The sequence below is a fragment of the Moschus berezovskii genome, chromosome 23 (assembly GCF_049115385.1).
Source record: "Moschus berezovskii isolate FMDL1 chromosome 23, NW_MosBer_1.0, whole genome shotgun sequence".
Taxonomy (NCBI): Eukaryota; Metazoa; Chordata; class Mammalia; order Artiodactyla; family Moschidae; genus Moschus; species Moschus berezovskii.
Genome location: NC_142482.1, coordinates 51811546 through 51829609, shown reverse-complemented (window position 1 = coordinate 51829609; position 18064 = coordinate 51811546). Strand labels below are relative to the sequence as shown.

Genomic DNA, 18064 nt, shown 5'->3' with positions numbered 1-18064 from the left:
GTTGCTCCACGTTAATTTTGGCCTCTTAATGGTAAAGAAAAATCAAAATCAAACCAAAGTGAAACAAGGCATCTCAACTGAAATTCTTGTTTAACCTCCTCAACCCCCCACCATTGAAATGAGGTGTCGGGGAGGAGAGAAGGCTGAACATTGTGTGTGTATGTGTCCTCATGATGAGTCCCGTTTTCTTGGTAGCCAGGATCCCTTGTTACAAACACTTCTTGTTCAGAATTATATTCTTTGGGTTTACTGGAACAGGAAGTGCTGAAAATGTCAAACATCATCTCTGGAGAAAAAGGAGTTGCAATGGCTTAAGAGTTTAAACTAAGAAGGGAGCTCGGAGAAGTACTTTCGGCATAGGAATGAACAGTATTCTCTAATTGCAAAATACAGAATTACTTTCCCTCGGAAGAGGGTTCTATGTAACAAAAACCTAGAGGAAGCATAGGTATAGTTGAAGAGCCTTTTAAGTAGTAATTCTTTCAGGCCATAACCATACAAATCTGATCATTTAGACATGACATATTTCTATATACAAAAAAACATGTAACTTTCAACCTTTATGCTTTTTTTTTTTACAAACAAAGTATGAAACTCATTGTTTCAACAGATCCATATCTTTCAAACACTGAATCATTTGACATTCATTTTTCTTTTGTGCAATTTTTAAAAAACATTACCTGTACTCCTCAAAGTGAGTGCTTCAAAGTTTTTTTTTTCTTCAGCTTCTCAAATTAGGTGTACATTAAAAAAAAATTCCCACAAGGTATAGTGCTACAAGAAAAGATCCTATCCGTAAGGTAACTTATTTGAAGCGAGGTCATCTATGTAAAAGAAATCTTAGCTCCGGAGTAGAGGTGTGCAAACAGTTTGGAGTTTCCCTATCAACAGAAACACAACACTGTCCGTGGAGGGAAAAAAGAGGAAACCAACCTAACACAATGGCATAGATAGGCATGTGCTTTATAGAAAAGTATGTTCTCTGTATAGTTATTACTGGATGTGTTCTTAAATTTTCTATTTCAGAAATTCTGGGTTGAAAACAAAGGTGGAAGCAAAGACTTCCGCTTCACTTGAAAACCCACAGTGTAATTCCCTTTGCTTCACATCACCCTGAAGAAGTGGGATTGGGCCACAGAGACTGCTGGCCCTCTTTTCACCTGGGATTATCATGGGTGACTAGGAGATAGGATGTGCAAAAGGTTTTAGGAGGAAACAGACCACAGTTTGTCGAGCTGTTTACAGTTCATCAAACAGTAGCCATGACAACCAACACAGCTCAAAAAGCCTGGCCTTCTGTCCCCAGAGCTCTGCTTCTTCACCCAGATCTGAAATAGCATGGCATTTAGTGTCTTCAAAAGCATTTTAGATTTTTTTTTTCTCTATGAAAGAAACAGGTTTCCTTAGTAGTCACAGATGTTAAAGGGTATTGTCAATTGTTTCCTTAAAAAAAAAAAATTCCAAAGCTATACAACAAAAATAAATTTTGGCAACGTATTTCAGTAAAGATCGAACTATGTGCAAAGAGTGGATTTTATGATTTCTAGGAGCTACTGTTCGTCTTGAACATGCAGCATATTGCGATCTACGCGGTATCTAAGGAGAAATCCACAAGATGCAGGAAATCCAAACATTCCTTGAAGTTGTACAACCCTACTCCCAGAACAGTCAAAGTGCTGCTTCTGGACACGTCAGTGTACCACACACACGCCAGCCCCGTCCCTGAGTTAGAGGTGTGAAAGGTTCTGCAGAGTTCCTTGGGGGGGAGGAGGAGGGGTGCTGCCATTTCCCGGTGGGCGAGAAAACCCAACGCGCTCACCTAACAGGACACACATAGGGCCATGATGCAGGGTGAGAAATGGGATTGAGGACACCAATGGGGGGAAAAAAAAAAAGAAATTCCTCCCAAAACAAACGGGGGTGAGTTGGAAAAGACACAAAATTGACCGACATAGAAAATCATCCTGAACGTCCAAATGAAAACGCGATTTTGGATTTCCACTTGAAAAGATTTGAGGTAAGTGGTATCCATCTCTCTAGCCGCCCCGCCCCGCCCCCAATGTGGCCCAAACTGAAATAATTCCGAAGTTGAAACATCCTAAGGAACAGTCATTTTATATATTTAGAAATCCCTAGAAAGAGAGGTCCTTGTTTGTTGGTGAATTTTTTTTCTTTTCGCCCTGACTAATTTATTGGTGATTGTGTTCCACTGTAAACGCAAAAATCCTGTTACTAGTTTAAAAATGGAAAACGGGTAAGAAGAACAAAAGACGGGTTAGGTAAATATTGCAAAGTGGACACAGTACAGAGGCACGTGGCTGCTCCTCGCAAGCTGCGCGGCACCGGAGGGTTTCTACGCCCAGCACTGTTAGGTGGGCTACGCGGGCGCAGTGACCCGGCTGCTCTGGGGGCCCGGGGCTCGCCCACGTCTGCCAACGAGAGCAGGGCGCCTGTTCTCCGGGTGGCCTTCCTATTTGGAGGCGAGAGCTGCCACAGAGGAGCGGTGGCCATTGTCCGCAGGAGGCCTGGCCCCTCCGCAGCCGCCGGAGGCTCGGAAGGCGCGCACGCGGTGGACCGAGCTTCCTGCCCACGGAGGAGGCGCGGCCCCAAGCCTCCAGGACACAGACCTGAGCAGGGGGCGCCACCTACTCGAGGAAAGGACCGTGGAACAGGGGCTGATCCTGGCTTGATCGCTCCAGAGTGTGCCTTAGAAATGAGCCTGCCTCCTTCCCGTCTGCGCGCCACCATTCCTCGCGGTGAGGAGGGGAAGAGTGAGTGCTTCCCGGCTCTTTTCTGCAACAGGGCGACGGAAACGCGGGGCTCCCCCCAAAAGCTCCCTGCCCCGGGGCCTCGGCTTTCTCGAACAGGGCGATCACCCAGCAGGAGGCTCTCCTGTTCCTGGCTCCTTCCTTCCAGCCCTTCTCTGGCCGGCACAGGAAAAGGATGGAGAGAATAAGGAAAAAGCCAAGAGGGGCCTACCTACACTTTCTCTAGAGCACACTGATCAGACTCTATTGGCACAGAAAGTATTGCACACGCTAAAGAAGCAAGAAGGTGACATAGGACAATGTTTAGAAAGAACCGATTCTTTGATAATTCCTATACCTGAAACAGAAGCACGAAAAACAACGATGATGTTCCTATTGCTCCAAACCACGCATGTTTTCCCGTTTTAGTGTTGGAGGTGTGGATCCGGTTAGTTCAGTACTCAAAAGAAGCCAAAAGGTGGTGGGTGTTTCTCTGAGTCCACCTGAATCGCAGTCCTTAGTGGTATTGATGAGGACAAAGTCTGTATGGCAGCCCCCTATTCCTCTTACCGTCAAAACAAAAAAAGAAAAACAAAACCTAATAATTGCAAGTGCCCTGAGCAGAATATATGAAAGATTAAGCAAGTTCTCTGAACAGAGACGTTTAAAAAAATACAGCACTAAATAAGCAATATGACTGCAAGAATGGACTCACCCAGCTCTCTGCTAGCATGCTGAGAGGGTAATGAAAACCAAAGAAATCTAGCAGTTCAAAATCTACTCCAATGTTTTTGGTACACCCCAGAAATGGTTTCTAAAAATCATCAGTTCTGCTGAGAGCTGACTGTGAAGGAATACTGGAAAGCCAGAATGTGGGCTGACGAGAATTTTTTTTAAATCTGTGAAATGGAAAAAGTACTCTTTTCAATGGTAAAAGAAAAATCAGGTATTTGTTCAGATTCGTTGCAGCCATTCCAAGTAAGAATATTTAAAAATTTCTCTCTCCTTAAAAAACTTTTAAGCACTTAAAACGCACACTCAAAACCCACAAACAATTTTTCAGATCTCTGGGGATAAAAGGTCTCAACTGTGAAAGACCCTTTCTGGGTTTGTACCAAACATTAAATCTTGATTTCAGATGGAAAAAGAAAGTCATTTTGAAAGTAACATTAATAACAACAATAATAATTGTTTTCCTAAAAAAAAAAAAAAAACTTGCTCACATATATAAATGTCTTCATGGAAAACTCTCTCAATGAATCTGAAGAAAATTCTCAGAGTTGTCCTGCTAAGACCTGGTTTTATGTGACAGATATGGTAAGAAGACCAAAAATGAATCTTGAAAGGAACATAACCTTATAAAAGGCCTAGAGTTTAGGCAGGTTAGAAAGTAATTTTGCTACATTTATTTATGCTCGTTCAGTCCCCCAAGCCTTTCCCACAATGTTATTGAATAAAAACTGCAGGAATATCACACAAATTTATAAACTCAAGATGTGCAAATCGCAAGGTTCTTTAAAAGTTCGTCTTAAAAAGAAAAAACACTGGACAAAAGTGAGTATTCTTTTTTTTTTTTCCCCATCCCTTCCCTCTCAGTTCCTCTGCCAGCTCTGCATATGCTTTTTAAATCCTTTCTGAGACATCAAAGTGAAGAGTGCCTCCTGTCAGGCTGCACGTGATGGTCATTCATTGTCACATACAAGTTCATAATTCACATTCATCCCTTGAAACCACTTTGAAACTTTCAGCATCTTGCTCCGTGAGAAACTCTGCAGAGCTGAAATGTAGTTACAGTGTTAAAAAAAAAAAAGAAAGCAACTTAGTTTTTTTTTTTTTTTTTCCTTTTCTGTTTTTCTTCCCAAAGAGTTTAAAGTGAGATACAGTACTTGTTGAATGAGAGACCAAGATGCTTGGTAATAAAGTGTGAACGGCATTTTAAGTACTTAGAGATAGTAATATATATGCTTATCTTCAAAATCTTAATTCCTCACGTCACACTGGAATCTGAAAAAAGTGGCACCCGAGTTGTCCATTGTCATGAACTATAAACAGTACTAGAGTTAAAAGACAAAAGATTTGCAAACCCAAAGCAAAGAGCTTCTGCAGCTCTTTTGAAGGGCAGTTTGTGTCTTATCTCTTGGGAGCGAAGTCAATGCAATTAACCTGATTGGTTTTCCTAACACTGCACAGAGACCGGAGAGGGTGTTCACTCTCCCCCACCCCTGCTGCCCAGCGCCCCCTACCCCCAACCAGTGCAGAGCGATGCCCTCAGGGGCCGCCTGCCCACCATGACGCCCTGGAGACATCACTACTGCACTAGTAAAGCAGAAACGAAATCCCATGGGTGGCAGTTGCTCTTTAAAAAAATATCAGTGCAGTCAGGCCCCATAGGGGGAAATATATATATATTTATCTCTATGATTAAAAGTTGCTTTTATTGTAAAATAAGTTGGGGGGGAGGGAAATGTTCTTTTACATGGTTAGCTTTCCATCTGCTGTCTGGTACCTTTCTCGGAGGCCCCGATGCTGACTCTGCACAGGGGAACCTCCTGAGGACATTCCCCCAGACCTCCAATCTGGTGCCGAGAGCAAGAGAGAGGGAGGCAGAGAGAAAGACACCCTCACAGAAGTGTCACCCAGGCAGGCGCACACCCCCCTGACGCAGCTCCCTTCCCGCAGACCATCCCTCTGAAGCCGGTGGAAGTCAGCACCCCTTTGGGTGCATCCACGATGCCAGAAAAGGTGAGTGCCATGGGGCCACCTTCATCTCAACCAGAATGCCCACCACCTGCTTGGAGCCTGGGCTGGACCTACCCTGGCACCCACCTGCCGAGAGGCACGCCTGGAAAAAGCATATGCACCAATCGCCTGCCCAACACCCGCTGTAACTCTAATGACAAGGTTATAACAGAACCCTAAAGTAAGAGGATAACATGTAAATACTGAGTTATTTAACCTACAGTACATCTGTAATCTGGATACAAATGATAAAGGAGGGCCAGCTTTCCCTTCCCCACGCGGCTTCTACTTGCCTACGTTAGAGCGGCCTTCGATGCAAATCTTAACCTCCTGAGAAATGAGAGAAGGCTTGGGAAGAGTCAAAGGTGGCTCGTCTTCCGACTTCTCCAGTTTGCGGGTCTCGGGCGCGGACCACCTCCTCTTCCTCGTGGCCGCGGGCTTGCTGGGTTCTATTTTGGTGAGCAAGGGCGTGGCCGGCAATCCTATTTTTTCGGGAAACTTCAGTTCGCCGTTCTCAGCGAGCATCTGGGCGCTTCCCTGACTGATCCCGTTTTCCTGCTCGGCATACCTGTGTCTACTGCCTGCGAGGCCGTCGGTCTTTGAGTGCTTCAGCAGGACGCTGGCCGGATCCACGGGCTGGCCCTTTTTAACAGAGCCGTTCTTCAGGTTCTTGAGGGTGAGCGAGATACAGACATCCCCGACGGAGAGTTTGGAACACGGCAAATCAAAGAGCTGGCTGGTCCTCTCTGGGCAACAGGATGACCAGCCCTGTCCAAACACAAAAAAAGGATACTCTACCAAAACTTCCACGCTGACCTGTGGGAACAGTGAGAGACAGGGAGAAGGGAAAGAAGGAAAAGAAGACATTTTAGCCTTGTTTTACTGCATGTACACAAACATACATTCGCACCTAAGCTGACCGGAAGAAAAGACAGACTCAGTTCCCCAATCTGCCTCTACCAATACATGTAAATAAGCCTCTTAATTTTCTGCTGTACCTGTGTTTACCATATAGAGAAGCCAGTCAAAGTCCATCCAGTATTCAAAATATAGTTTTACCGTGTAGTTGGTCTCTGTTAAAACAAGTCAATGAACCCCCCAGAGGATGATGGAACACCTGCTTAGTGTTCAGGCGCTGGGCGCTGCATGTGACTCACGCCCAAAGTATGTTCCTGTGCTTTATTAACTCACTGGACAGATGCTATCCTCACCGATGACAGCGCTGAACAGGCATCAGAGTTAAGACTGTATTTTAGCTTCATGAGGCAGGCACTTATGTGTTCCATCACTGTGTCCCTGGCCCCGAAAAGAGTACCTGGCACATAGTTGAAAATAAATATTTGTTGGACAGATGAATGCATATTCTAGGAATTTAGGAGAAGGAGAACCAATGTGAGCTGAAGAAAACAGGGAGGGCTTCCCCAGGACCTGAAAGCTGGGCAACACTTCTAGGGGTTTGAGGGTGCAATGAATACAAAACAGTTCACGTGCTTGGCCCAGCTACACGGTCAAGCCCCAGGCACTCCAGTCAGTCTCGCTTTTGTCTGAAAGAGAAGTATTGAAAGCAGGGGAAGCCCAGCATCCTTTCAGTAGCTCTTGCTTTTTCTAGGCTGCTTATGTGCCATGCAGGCTCCCCAGGTGGCGCTAAAATGCAGGAACTGCAGGAAACGCAGGCTCAGTCCCTGTGTCAGGAAGATCCCCTGGAGGAGGGCATGCAACCCACTCCAGTACTCTCGCCTGGAAAGTCCCATGGACAGAGGAGCCTAGTAGTCTACAGTCCATAGGATCTCAAAGAGTCAGACACGACTGGAGCACGCACACATGTGCCATGTATTACCATAAATTTCAATAAATTGAAATGACTGAAAGGATATTCAAGTCCATATAAAAGGGCACAGTATTTGCATATAACCTATACACATTGTCTGCATAAATTAACTCATCTGCATTACTTATAATGTAAATGCCATGTAAATTGTTGCCTGGGAACTACTCAAGTTTTGCTTTTTGGAACTTTCTAGAATTTTTTTGCCCATAAATATTTTCAATCTGTGATTGGTTGACTCCACAGGTGTGGAACCCACAGATATGGAAAGATAGCTGTAGCTGTATTGACTAAATACAATAATATTGAAAGTGCTGTTGAATTTCATGCACAGGCACACATCCAGAAACACGTAAATAATTAAAATATCTCACTTTAAAAGTAGTATATTTTCATGTAATTTACATGGATTATGGCTTTTCTACTTAACCTATTTTTTTTATAACTGTGATTGATCTTGTTTTAGATGCACTTATTGAATGATATATTTTATTTGCTCCATAGAAGACCTAAGTGTTTTTAGAAAAAACAACTAGAATGAATTTATATGAAAGCCTATTACTACAGTATGTGTGAGAGCATGGTGGTTGTTTAATCGCTAAGTTGTGACCGGCTCTTGCGACCCCATGGACTGTAGCCTGCCCGGCTCCTCTGTCCATGGGATTCTCCAGGCAAGAATACTGGAGTGGGATGCCATTTCCTTCTCCAGTGTGTGGGCATGAGCCCATATAAATGTTCATATTATCTGGGGAAAATTTCATTGTTATGGACTATCTGAATAAGAAAAGAGAATTTAAAAAATTTTGAGTTCCTACTATTTGTTAAACATTTAGGTACACACTTTACAAAAAGTATTTTGTTTGATACTCACAGTAAACTAGTGAGAAAAATGCTGTTGTTCCAATTGTAAGACTAAGGAAGTCTAAGCGTCAAAGAGACTGAATCAGTGACCTAATGTCATGACTATACCCTGATGGAGTTGGGATTTAATCCCAATCTCTGTGGCCCCCAAACCCGTTTTCTTTTTTCCTATGTTACTGATCTCTGCCCCTGTGAACAAAGATACTGTAGTATCACCAGAAGAGATGAACTTAACATTTCCACTACCCCAAAAGTGGTGACTGTTACTTGGAATAAATAGAATCCAATGACCCGAGGTTATGGATTTGTTCCACGATACAAAAAATTGTGAAACAGCATCAGTCTTACATCTGCTATGCGAATCATATCTCTCTCTATATATGAGGCTGATATTCAGTTACAGAGCTATGTTCATATCATGCAGACGTATACAAACATACCTACAAGTTATAGTATCAGATGGGGATACCCACTGAGTTCCAAGTGGGAGGACCAACCTGGAGCCAGCTCCATGAATCCTGTCCCAAACTGCTTAAAGCCATTACCATCATACACAGAGCAGAGGAAACAAACACTCCTTCAAGTGGGGACTGTTAGCTGCATTTCCTAGGTGACGCCCTGCTCCTGGGTAGGGCTGTGCTGACAGTCAGCCCAACAACTCCTACTCAAGAGGTTCTTGCTGTGTCAGCCATATTACACACGTTCCTCAGAGCAGCCGATATTCAGATTCGGAAAATAACTCCTACTGTGTACAAATGTATCTGAAGACTTTGACATGTTGCCAAGTGCCACAGACTCATTAAGAAGATGGCTTCAAAGGCTTTGTGACAAGTAACGTTACTGATGACTCCATAAGGAATGACACAGATATGCCTGCTCCCCCGTTACATGTACCATATTCGGGGGCATTTTAAAAGCCCTTCATCGTTCTACCATCTCAAAACTCCGAAGGCAGGTCTTAGAATGAAGTTCTGTGAGGTGGTTGATAGCTTGAACAGCCTACCTAAAAATGCATGAAAGAAAAGTGATGAGGAGAGAGGAGAATATTTGAGAGGTATGTTGAAAGGGCGATGATAATGGGGTATTTTAACCTAGAGAGCTTTGGGGAAATCTTCTCTGTCATTTCAAAGGCTTGCCTTTGGTCCCTTCCTCCTAAAAGCTCACTTTGTCTTCTCCCCAGAGAGCTCTGCCATCCCAGGAAAAGGTGCCACCCCTTCAGCTGGATCCATACAAATTAGGAGCAGAAGATTCAGGTCATCTGATCGCGGTAAGCAGTTCAGGCCCCATGTTATTTTTCTCCTAATTATTTATCCTCGCTAATATTTATCCTCATGAATATTCTTCCCTCCCTAATGCTGTAGCCTGAATTATCTAGATAATGCACTTTTTTTGGGGGGGGGGTCTGGATATACGTGAACTAAAGTAAGGTTTTGCCCTTCCTCGGATGAAAGTTAAACTCTTGTTTGCACATATCTCAAATAAGCACATTGAGGTAGTCATAACAAAAGTATTTTCATTTTGTAATTAGGTTTGTCAGAAGGACATAAACATTCTCAAAGGTTAACTGATCATTAACAATTAATGAAGAAATCATATTGACAGATTTTCCAGTGAGAATGTACACGGCTCGGTCTGCCCGCTTGAAATTCCCTTACAGAGGAGCATTATCTGCCTCAAAACATGCTGTCAAGGCCAACGGGTACTACTGTGAATATGAAACGGACATGGTGGGATTTTGGGACATGATGTCACTTTAAACCAGAAATGAGTCTGAATTCCTTGAACTTGAGGCCCATGTGGGGCTCCCTCTGGTGCTGAGAAATATTAAGTGCTTCACACTCCAGGTTTTGCAGTTTGAATCAAGTTCAAAACGTAACACTGAGACTGAAACTTACTATTTAAGACCTAGTTCCTGCCTTCACTGAGGAGCCAGAACATGCACGCAAATCCAGTAATCCCACCAGGGCCTGTTTGGATACTGGCAACCATGTTACCTGGCGATGTCCGCTTGGCTATATACTGGCAACTCTAACTGAACATGTCCCAAACAGACCCCTGATATGCCCCTGCCCACTGGCACCTCCTGGGTTCCTCCCCACCTCCAGGAGCTGCGTCCTCACACTTCCAGCGTTCAAGTCAACAGCCTGGGTATCACACTTTCCTGGGCTCCTCCACCCAGACTGCATGCATCCAAATCACAAGCAAGTCCAAGGGGTTCTCTCTCCCAAATACAGCTAGGATGAGCCTGTTTCTTACTGCCTCCACGGCCACAATCCTGGCCAAGCCAGCTTCTCACTGGGAGAAAAAGCCCTGTGAACGAGCCCGGTGTGGTCTGCATCCCACCCCTTCATCCCTGCACCGCAGTAACACCGGTCTTCTCGTCTTCTCGTTGGTCCTTTCACTCCAAAAACGCTTGTGCCTCTGGGTCTGTGCGTCTGCTATTCCCTCCACTTGAAAGCCTTTTCGCTGTGTCCAGTGGCCTCCTGTTCCCCTTCTCAGAGAGAGTGTCCTCAAACACCCTGTTTAACTCTTCTCAATCCTTTTCCCCACCCTCTTTAGTCTGCTTTATTTTTCCCACAGCACCTGTTATCTTTTGATGTGCCATTTTCTTTACTTCCCTATTTCTCTGTTTCTCCTCGGCCCATGAACTTCCAAGAGACTGTATGTCCTGGGGGTGGGGGGCGGCTGTGCTGCGCCTGGTTTGCTCACTGTTCTGTCCCCAGGGTGCAGGACACTTCCTGGCTTGTCATGGGTGCTCAGGACAAATCTGAAAGACTGGTTCTGTGTTTGCCCTCCACGAGTGAAAACACCTCAACGTCCCACTGGTCAACAGAGGTCAATGTTTAGATGCTGTAGAGGGACTGCCTGGGCCTGCGACCGCCAGCCGGGACTCCACCGGGCTCATGCTCCTCGCCCAGAGAGGAGCTGCACCTTCCCTGGGTCTCGCTCGGCTCTTCACAGCCATCGTTCCGGGCCGAGCCACAGCGGCCTCACTCCACGGTCCCATCAGACGCGGCGCTCACCCTGATCTCACCGAGTCATACTTTAGTTACTCTCTCCCCAAGCGCGAGCTTCCTTTCTGCGCTTTCAGCTGCGCTAATAACCATGAATTTGTTTTATGACCTTGTGGAGGTTCAAATGGGCTCCGATTAAACCCCAATGAAAATATATTCATGAGGGCAGGACCATACACGACCAAAACCTGTTATATAACTCCTGGCAGCTCGACACAGCCAGTTTCTCTTTTTTCATCACATAAATACATCCTTTTCCAAACACTTGAAGCAAACTGGAGGATGAAATGGGAGCATGAATAGCTTTTGTCCTGGTGTCAGCTTGAGGCCCCCTCTGCCTTTCATCCCTGAATGCCTTGTATCCGGCACCTCTCTTTTTTAGGGGTGGTCACCTTCCATCCTCCTGTGCCCTTTCCAGCCCTCTTCCCGTGGCTGCAGACACACCCACTGCTCCCCACGGCTCCAAAGAGGAACCTGCCCCTCCTCCAGCCCTGCTAAACCAGCTCCTCTAAAGCGATCGCCTCCAACTTCTATTCAAGATGAAGATACCAAGACAGGGAGGTAACATCCTCACTTTGGGCTGATAATTATTTAATGTCGCCTCCTGATCTGGTGAACGACCACCTTTTATGATCATTCGTAGCTCTTGTATAAGTTCAGTAAAATACCTTTAGCTACTTAAAGACCACCATAGCTAAACCGTGCATGCACATACGCACATCTATGCTGTTTGGTTGTATTTTTCAACAGTAGATGGGTGCTCTGTCTACACACACATATGTATGTATCACCGAAAGCAAGATATAAAGCAAACAAAACGTCTGTTGTTTAAATTTGTCTCCCTTTTCCTTCATGAGAATCCCTGTTTTCACAAATGTGAAGGGCATCTGTTTTACAAAGCATTTTTTTCTCGAGCCTGTCGCAAATGTACACATTCTGCCTGCATCCAGGAGTGGGGACATGACTCAGAAGTGGGCGTCAGTGAGGACCTCTCACGTTTGGTGACATGCTTACGCTGGGAATCCCTAACTTTGTCTGCAAGTGAAGTTCTGGGTCCTGTTTCACCCACAGAGAAAAAGTCTGTCTGCTCTCCTCGAAGGCTAGTTTGCATGACCACATTCTGCGTGTCAAAAAAAAAAAATTGAAAACACTGGAGCAAAGACGGACAGGCTGACGGAGGCCCCATTTACTTCAATGTTGAAAAATCATTAATAAAAACAGTCACACCTCTTCAGTTGAGTGTAAGAGCGTCTGTGAGTGTTCTATTTAAAACATTTCATCACATTCACGCTAAGCCTGACTCAGTCTTTGGTGGAAGCTGTTTCATTAAACCCACATCCCAGCACAGAGACGCCTCCAAACACAAGCCCCACATGACGGATGAGCTGAGTTCTTCTCGCAATGTCGCTTGGCTTCCAGAGACCCGATTGGCAGGTGACCAGGGCAGCTCTGGGGCACATGGGTCTGTCCCACTTGCCTTCCCTCCCTACCAGGGTCTGAAAATGCATGCCTTAAAGAACAAACGTGTACTATTCAGTGCTATAAGGAAATGAGCTTTCAAAGCCACAGAACAACATGAAGGTACTGTCAATTTATGTTCCCGACTAAAAGAAGTCAGTCTGAAAAGGTGACACACTATAGGAGTCCAGCTGCATGACATTCTAGAAAAAGGAGGATTACAGAGCTGGAAACAGATCAGCAATTGCCAGGGGTGGGGGTGGGGTGGGGGGTACCCACAGGTAAAGCATGAAGGATCTTTAGGGTGGGGAAACTATCTTCTAGAACACTGGAAGGCTGGACATGTGTTATTATTACACATTTATCCAAAGCTACAGCATGTAGAGCACAGAGTAAATCCTAATATAAAGTATGGACTTTAGTTAATAATAATGCATCAACATTAGCTCATCAATTACAAATCACACATGTACCATTAAAATGCAAGATTTTAATAACGGGAAACTCCGTGTCTCGGAACTCTGTACTTTCTGCTAAAACTACTTTCAACAATAAAGTCTACTTTAAAAAAAAAGCTATAAGCTACAATGGTCCCAGATAATCTGCTTCAATAACACATGTAAGATCCCCAAGCTGGGGGCACTTATATCACACACATGCTAAAGCAGAGCATTTTTCTTCTTTTGGGGGGACGGGGAGGGAACACAGACAAACAAAAATGTGTTTGATATTGCTTCTCTGCTGGAGCCTTTCTGGCATTAGAGCTGGGAGGATTATCACCAATCACTGGACCCCAGGGCCAGTAATGAGCTTTGCATCAAGGGCAGTCACTACCCATTTTCTGATTCATCAGGGTTCACATCCACCAAGCCCCATGTGTAAAATGTTTGGCAAGTTGGTCTGCCTTGGCGGCTTAAGGACTATACAGGCGACTGTGCTGCCTGCAGGAGGGCTCTGGTTATTTTTAGGCACCAGCTACTGTGGTGCTGGAGAAGACTCTTGAGAGTCCCTTGGACTGCAAGGAGATCCAACCAGTCCATTCTAGAGGAGATCAATCCTGGGTGTTCATTGGAAGGACTGATGCTAAAGCTGAAACTCCAATACTCTGGCCACCTCATGCGACGAGTTGACTCACTGGAAAAGACTCTGATGCTGGGAGGGGTTGGGGGTAGGAGGAGACGGGGACGACAGAGAATGAGGTGGCTGGATGGCATCACCGACTCGATGGACATGAGTTTGAGTGAACTCCGGGAGTTGGTGATGGACAGGGAGGCCTGGCGTGCTGTGATTCATGGGGTCGCAGAGAGTCGGACACGACTGAGCGACTGAACCGAACTGAACTGAACCCATTAAATGCCTAATGCAGACACTGATGGCTCACAGAATGCAGTGGTTAAATGAAAAAACAGTGGAATGGAAGAAAAGCCAACGGCAGATGTACAGTGAGCGTGTCACTGTAACATGCTATGTGGGTATGTGCATGCACGCACACACACATGAGTTGGGAGAAGAAAACGACATGGAATATTAAGCTGCCACCAAGGAGGTAAAAGGAAGCAGGCAGCTCCTGACTCTGGGAGGTGACAGAGAGCCCTAATGAGAGACAAAACCCAGCACTAAGGAGAAAACAAAGCAGCCTCACCACAGAGAAAATGCACTGCGATCGTACTGACAAAATGCTGTGTGCTCTTCAGAAAAGTCAAGCCTGGGGACCATGAGCTGGAGGGGTGCAGAGGCTGCTCAAAGATGGAAGCCCAGGGCTCCCCCAGTGGGGCCATCCCGGGTCGGGGGTCCCTCAGTGGGAATGGTGCCCAGATCCTTTCTGCAAGAGAGGTGCATGAGCCCCTGTCTCTGCACTGGTCACTGATGTGCAGGGCTCAACCATCAAATGACCCTTCCAGTCCAGCTCACACTCAGGAAAGCCAGACAGTGTTACGTGCGCACAGGCCAGTGGGAGGTCATGGTATTGCCTTCATAGAAACAGTGGTGGTGAGGGATGCTCCTTGACCTCTCCTGGGAATATGCTGCAAGCACACAGGCAGAGTGAAATGGCTTATGAGGCTCACCAGAAAAGTTCAGCCTTCCTTCCAGACTTTTCTAAGCTGTCCCTCCTTCCAAAAGCTCTTGTAAGAGCATGAAGCCTTTTACTCCTTCACTTTTCAGGACCTAACCTTTCTCTTCTCAGGGTCAAAGTCCCACCCAAGTGGAAGCAAGGAAGGGAAACTAACACTGCTGAGGATCTACTACCCACTACCTACTGAACTGGTTCTTTTGAGTGAATTTCCTTTCTTCCCTGGTGGCTCAGATGGTTAAGAATCCGCCGGCAATGCAGGAGATCCAGGTTCAATCCCTGGGTTGAGAAGATCCCCTGGAGAAGGAAATGGCAGCCCACTCTAGTACGCTTGCCTGGAGAATTCCATGGACAGAGGAGCCTGGCAGGCTATAGTCAATGGGCTTGCAAAGAGTAACACCACTGAGCGGCTAACACTCTGGCTTCACTTTCCTTTCATTCTTCCGACCACTTTCATCCTTCACACTACAGCACGAGCCGGATGGAAGGCACGTGTGTCATCAGGACCATGAAGCATGTGTGCACTGGTCTGTTTGTGATTTGCACCAAGCCCCAAAGCTCCGGTGGCGGAGGACAGATTCAGCCTCGGCTCTTTTCAGCTCCAGGTCTTGCATTTTCTGACCAGTTAACCTGCTTCCCACCCAAGCAGACGATGCTCTGCCCTCCAGTTGAATCACATTGGCGCCCATGTGGATGTTGATCATCTCAGGATCCCTTCTGGGCTCACCACAGACTCAGGAGACCATAGGTGGCTACCGAGAGGCTTCGTGTGGCGCGCACAGGCTGACAGACCATGCCTAAGATCCTTTAATTCTCCTGGAGAACCAGCCTGGGGGAACTGGGATGCAAGGATGCTTTGCCTGGGCCAAGAAATACTGCTCTCTGAATGACAAAACCACAGGCATGGGGACAAATATGTGAAAGCATTTTTCTCCTACTGCCTCACAGGGAGCTTCAGATCCACCACCCTGGAGGTCTCTTTTCACAATAATAATTAGGAATTCGCCTCCTGAAAATAATCCCTCAGTGAAAATCCCCTTGTTTCTAGAGTGTGGCTTTCCTTCTCACTGGATCCATATGCTGATTATTAGCATAAAGTCAGGTAACTTTCCGTGTATATCCCCTCCCCCCTCATTTTATTTTATTGCTTAGTGGATGCTAGTAAATTTTACAAGGGCTGTTCTGCACAACAGGAAAGCAAAGGAATACAAAAACAAAGAGGATGCTGAAGATATGATCTTGTAGAAGGAATTACTTGCCCATTTTAGTGATGAGAAAAACCCTAGCTCAGAGAGAAGTGAGACCATTTTGTCCTGCCATCGTCCAGACCCCAGGCTCGGGGCTTCTCCCACCAGCCACACCGCATTCACCAGGGACGCCTGTGGTAGGTTATGAAGTCAAGTGTGCCTGGGTCCTGCCTCCGTGCAGGATTTACGCCTGGGGTCACAAAGCCATCTGTCCTTTAGAAAACCACCCCCTTCCTCCCACAACTTCCCCACCCAAATCTGTGATTTGGCTGTTTAAGTGAAAATGCTCTGCACATCTCTCAGCCTCCCTAATGGGTGCAAGTGTTAAGAGATTTCTAATCGGTTGAGAAGACCGAGGAGGGATCTCCAGGCCTGGGGAGAAAACCCCTCAGAGAGCCCCCTGAGGAGAAAGGGAAGCCCTCAGCCCTTAGAGTGTAAATTAAAACTGGACCTTCCTTCTCCCTTGCCCGCCCCCTCCCCCTCTCACTTTCTCCGATTCTCGGCTGACTCTGCCCCCGTCACTTGTGGCAAACACAGCTGGTGGAGTATTTTAGCTGGGATGATGTCAGCCTGTTTCTGATAGGCTTCTGGGTAAAGTGACACATCACTGGCGTGCCGGGCCCTGCGCTTGTGTTTCTGCAGCTTGGAACCCCAGCCACCCTTTTGAGTCCTTCCCAGCAGGCGGCTGGGCCACACAGGGGCAGCCTCACAGGCTGTGAACAGGCCTTGACAAACCCGCTACCTTCTAATTTGCACCTTGGCCGTCAGCAAAGAGACTGGTGGCCTGGCGACGGGAAGGAAATGAGGCTGGCTTCACACTCGAAAGCCAATTTCTTGATCGTTTAAGCTCTGCGGAGGATCGGGCGGGAGGAGCCTGCAGAGATGCTACCTCCCTCAGCACTGCCGGTCAATCTGGAACCTAGAGGTCTGTGAGGCTCCAGTCTATGGGGGCTCCTGCGGCCTTGGAGATGAGCCTGCAGCTCAGAGCTGTTCTTTACTGAAAGCTGAAAAGAGATGCTGGGCAGGAGATAGTTGCATTTCAAAATAACCCTCTGCCTCTGCTTCTCTGTTCACAGTAGTGCTTTAAGGATTAAAAGGATCACGAAAAAAAAAACCCACATTTACTTTTTCTTCTTGTTTATTTCCCAGGTTTCACTTGGGTTCTGTTAAAAGACAGCTTTGCTAGAAGTCAGCTCATTCTTTTTTCAGTGAGGATCCACACAGTCCTAATCCACGTAGGACGCGAAGAGGGAGCAGAAGCTTAGACGTGGGTAGGGAGTTCTACATAATGATGCCCTTTTCCAAATATACTGATTTTTGCTTTTTTTTCTTTTTTTTGCATCAGAATCCTGAGAAATTTTTCTTGGGCCTCATCAAAGTTTACAGTGACATCTCACCATTTAAAAGAAAAGTCTTCGGGGCTAAAAGCTCCTGGCAACGCAGGCCCTCTGATATTGTGCAAGATCCCACATCCGGACATTCACAAGCAGTCCTGGAAAATGCTTTGGAAAACCAGACTCCCCCACCTCACTTGATCTTTTTAAAAATATTCTAAAAACAATTCAAACCATTAACTAGTTTGTTTATGTTTGACTGTCCCAAATACCAGCTACTCCATGACCATTTTTCAACTCATTTCAAACTGAAGGAGGTGCTGTCACATCCCATTCCCAGAGGCACTGAGGCTCTATAGCCTGGAAGTTCCCCGCCTTGGGGCCAAACCTGACTTCAAGCAAGCTGGGCAGTAAAACTGCTGTTTCCATACACATGGGCGGAATACCTGCATTCAAGTGATTTAAGAAGCTGGAAAAGAGTGGCCTGAAGGAACTCATGGAAATTAAAAGCTGATCACGGTTCTAGTCCTAACATGACTCAGCTTGTCTGCATCTGGCCCTTGGGGTTCCTATTTATCAGAAGTTCAGGAGATCACCTGGGACAGCCTTGACCTTCCAGATTATATGAACCATGCCCTTTATTCTCTGTATCTGATGCTTTGACATCCTGGGGTCTTGCAGACACTGGAGGACTGTCCCTTCCTGCGTTAGCTAATTACTAGACAGAGCTAACAGCTCCCCTGCAGGGGATAATGTTCTTCACATGCA

General features: G+C 46.1%; 1 protein-coding gene across 9 annotated transcripts in view; it reads right to left on the bottom strand.

The window, feature by feature from the left end:
• Window positions 1–581: 581 nt before the first annotated feature.
• Window positions 582–18064, bottom strand: part of ATXN1 (ataxin 1) — a 412658-nt gene continuing 395175 nt past the window's right edge. For all 9 annotated transcript variants that reach the window (XM_088831365.1, XM_088831363.1, XM_088831364.1 and 6 more), the window contains 2 exons: window positions 5780–6302; window positions 582–4524 (listed from right to left, as the gene is read on the bottom strand). In XM_088831365.1, coding sequence (XP_088687491.1) covers window positions 4430–4524; window positions 5780–6302 — 618 coding nt within the window. In that variant the 3' untranslated portion in view covers window positions 582–4429. The remainder of the gene's footprint in view (window positions 4525–5779; window positions 6303–18064) is intronic.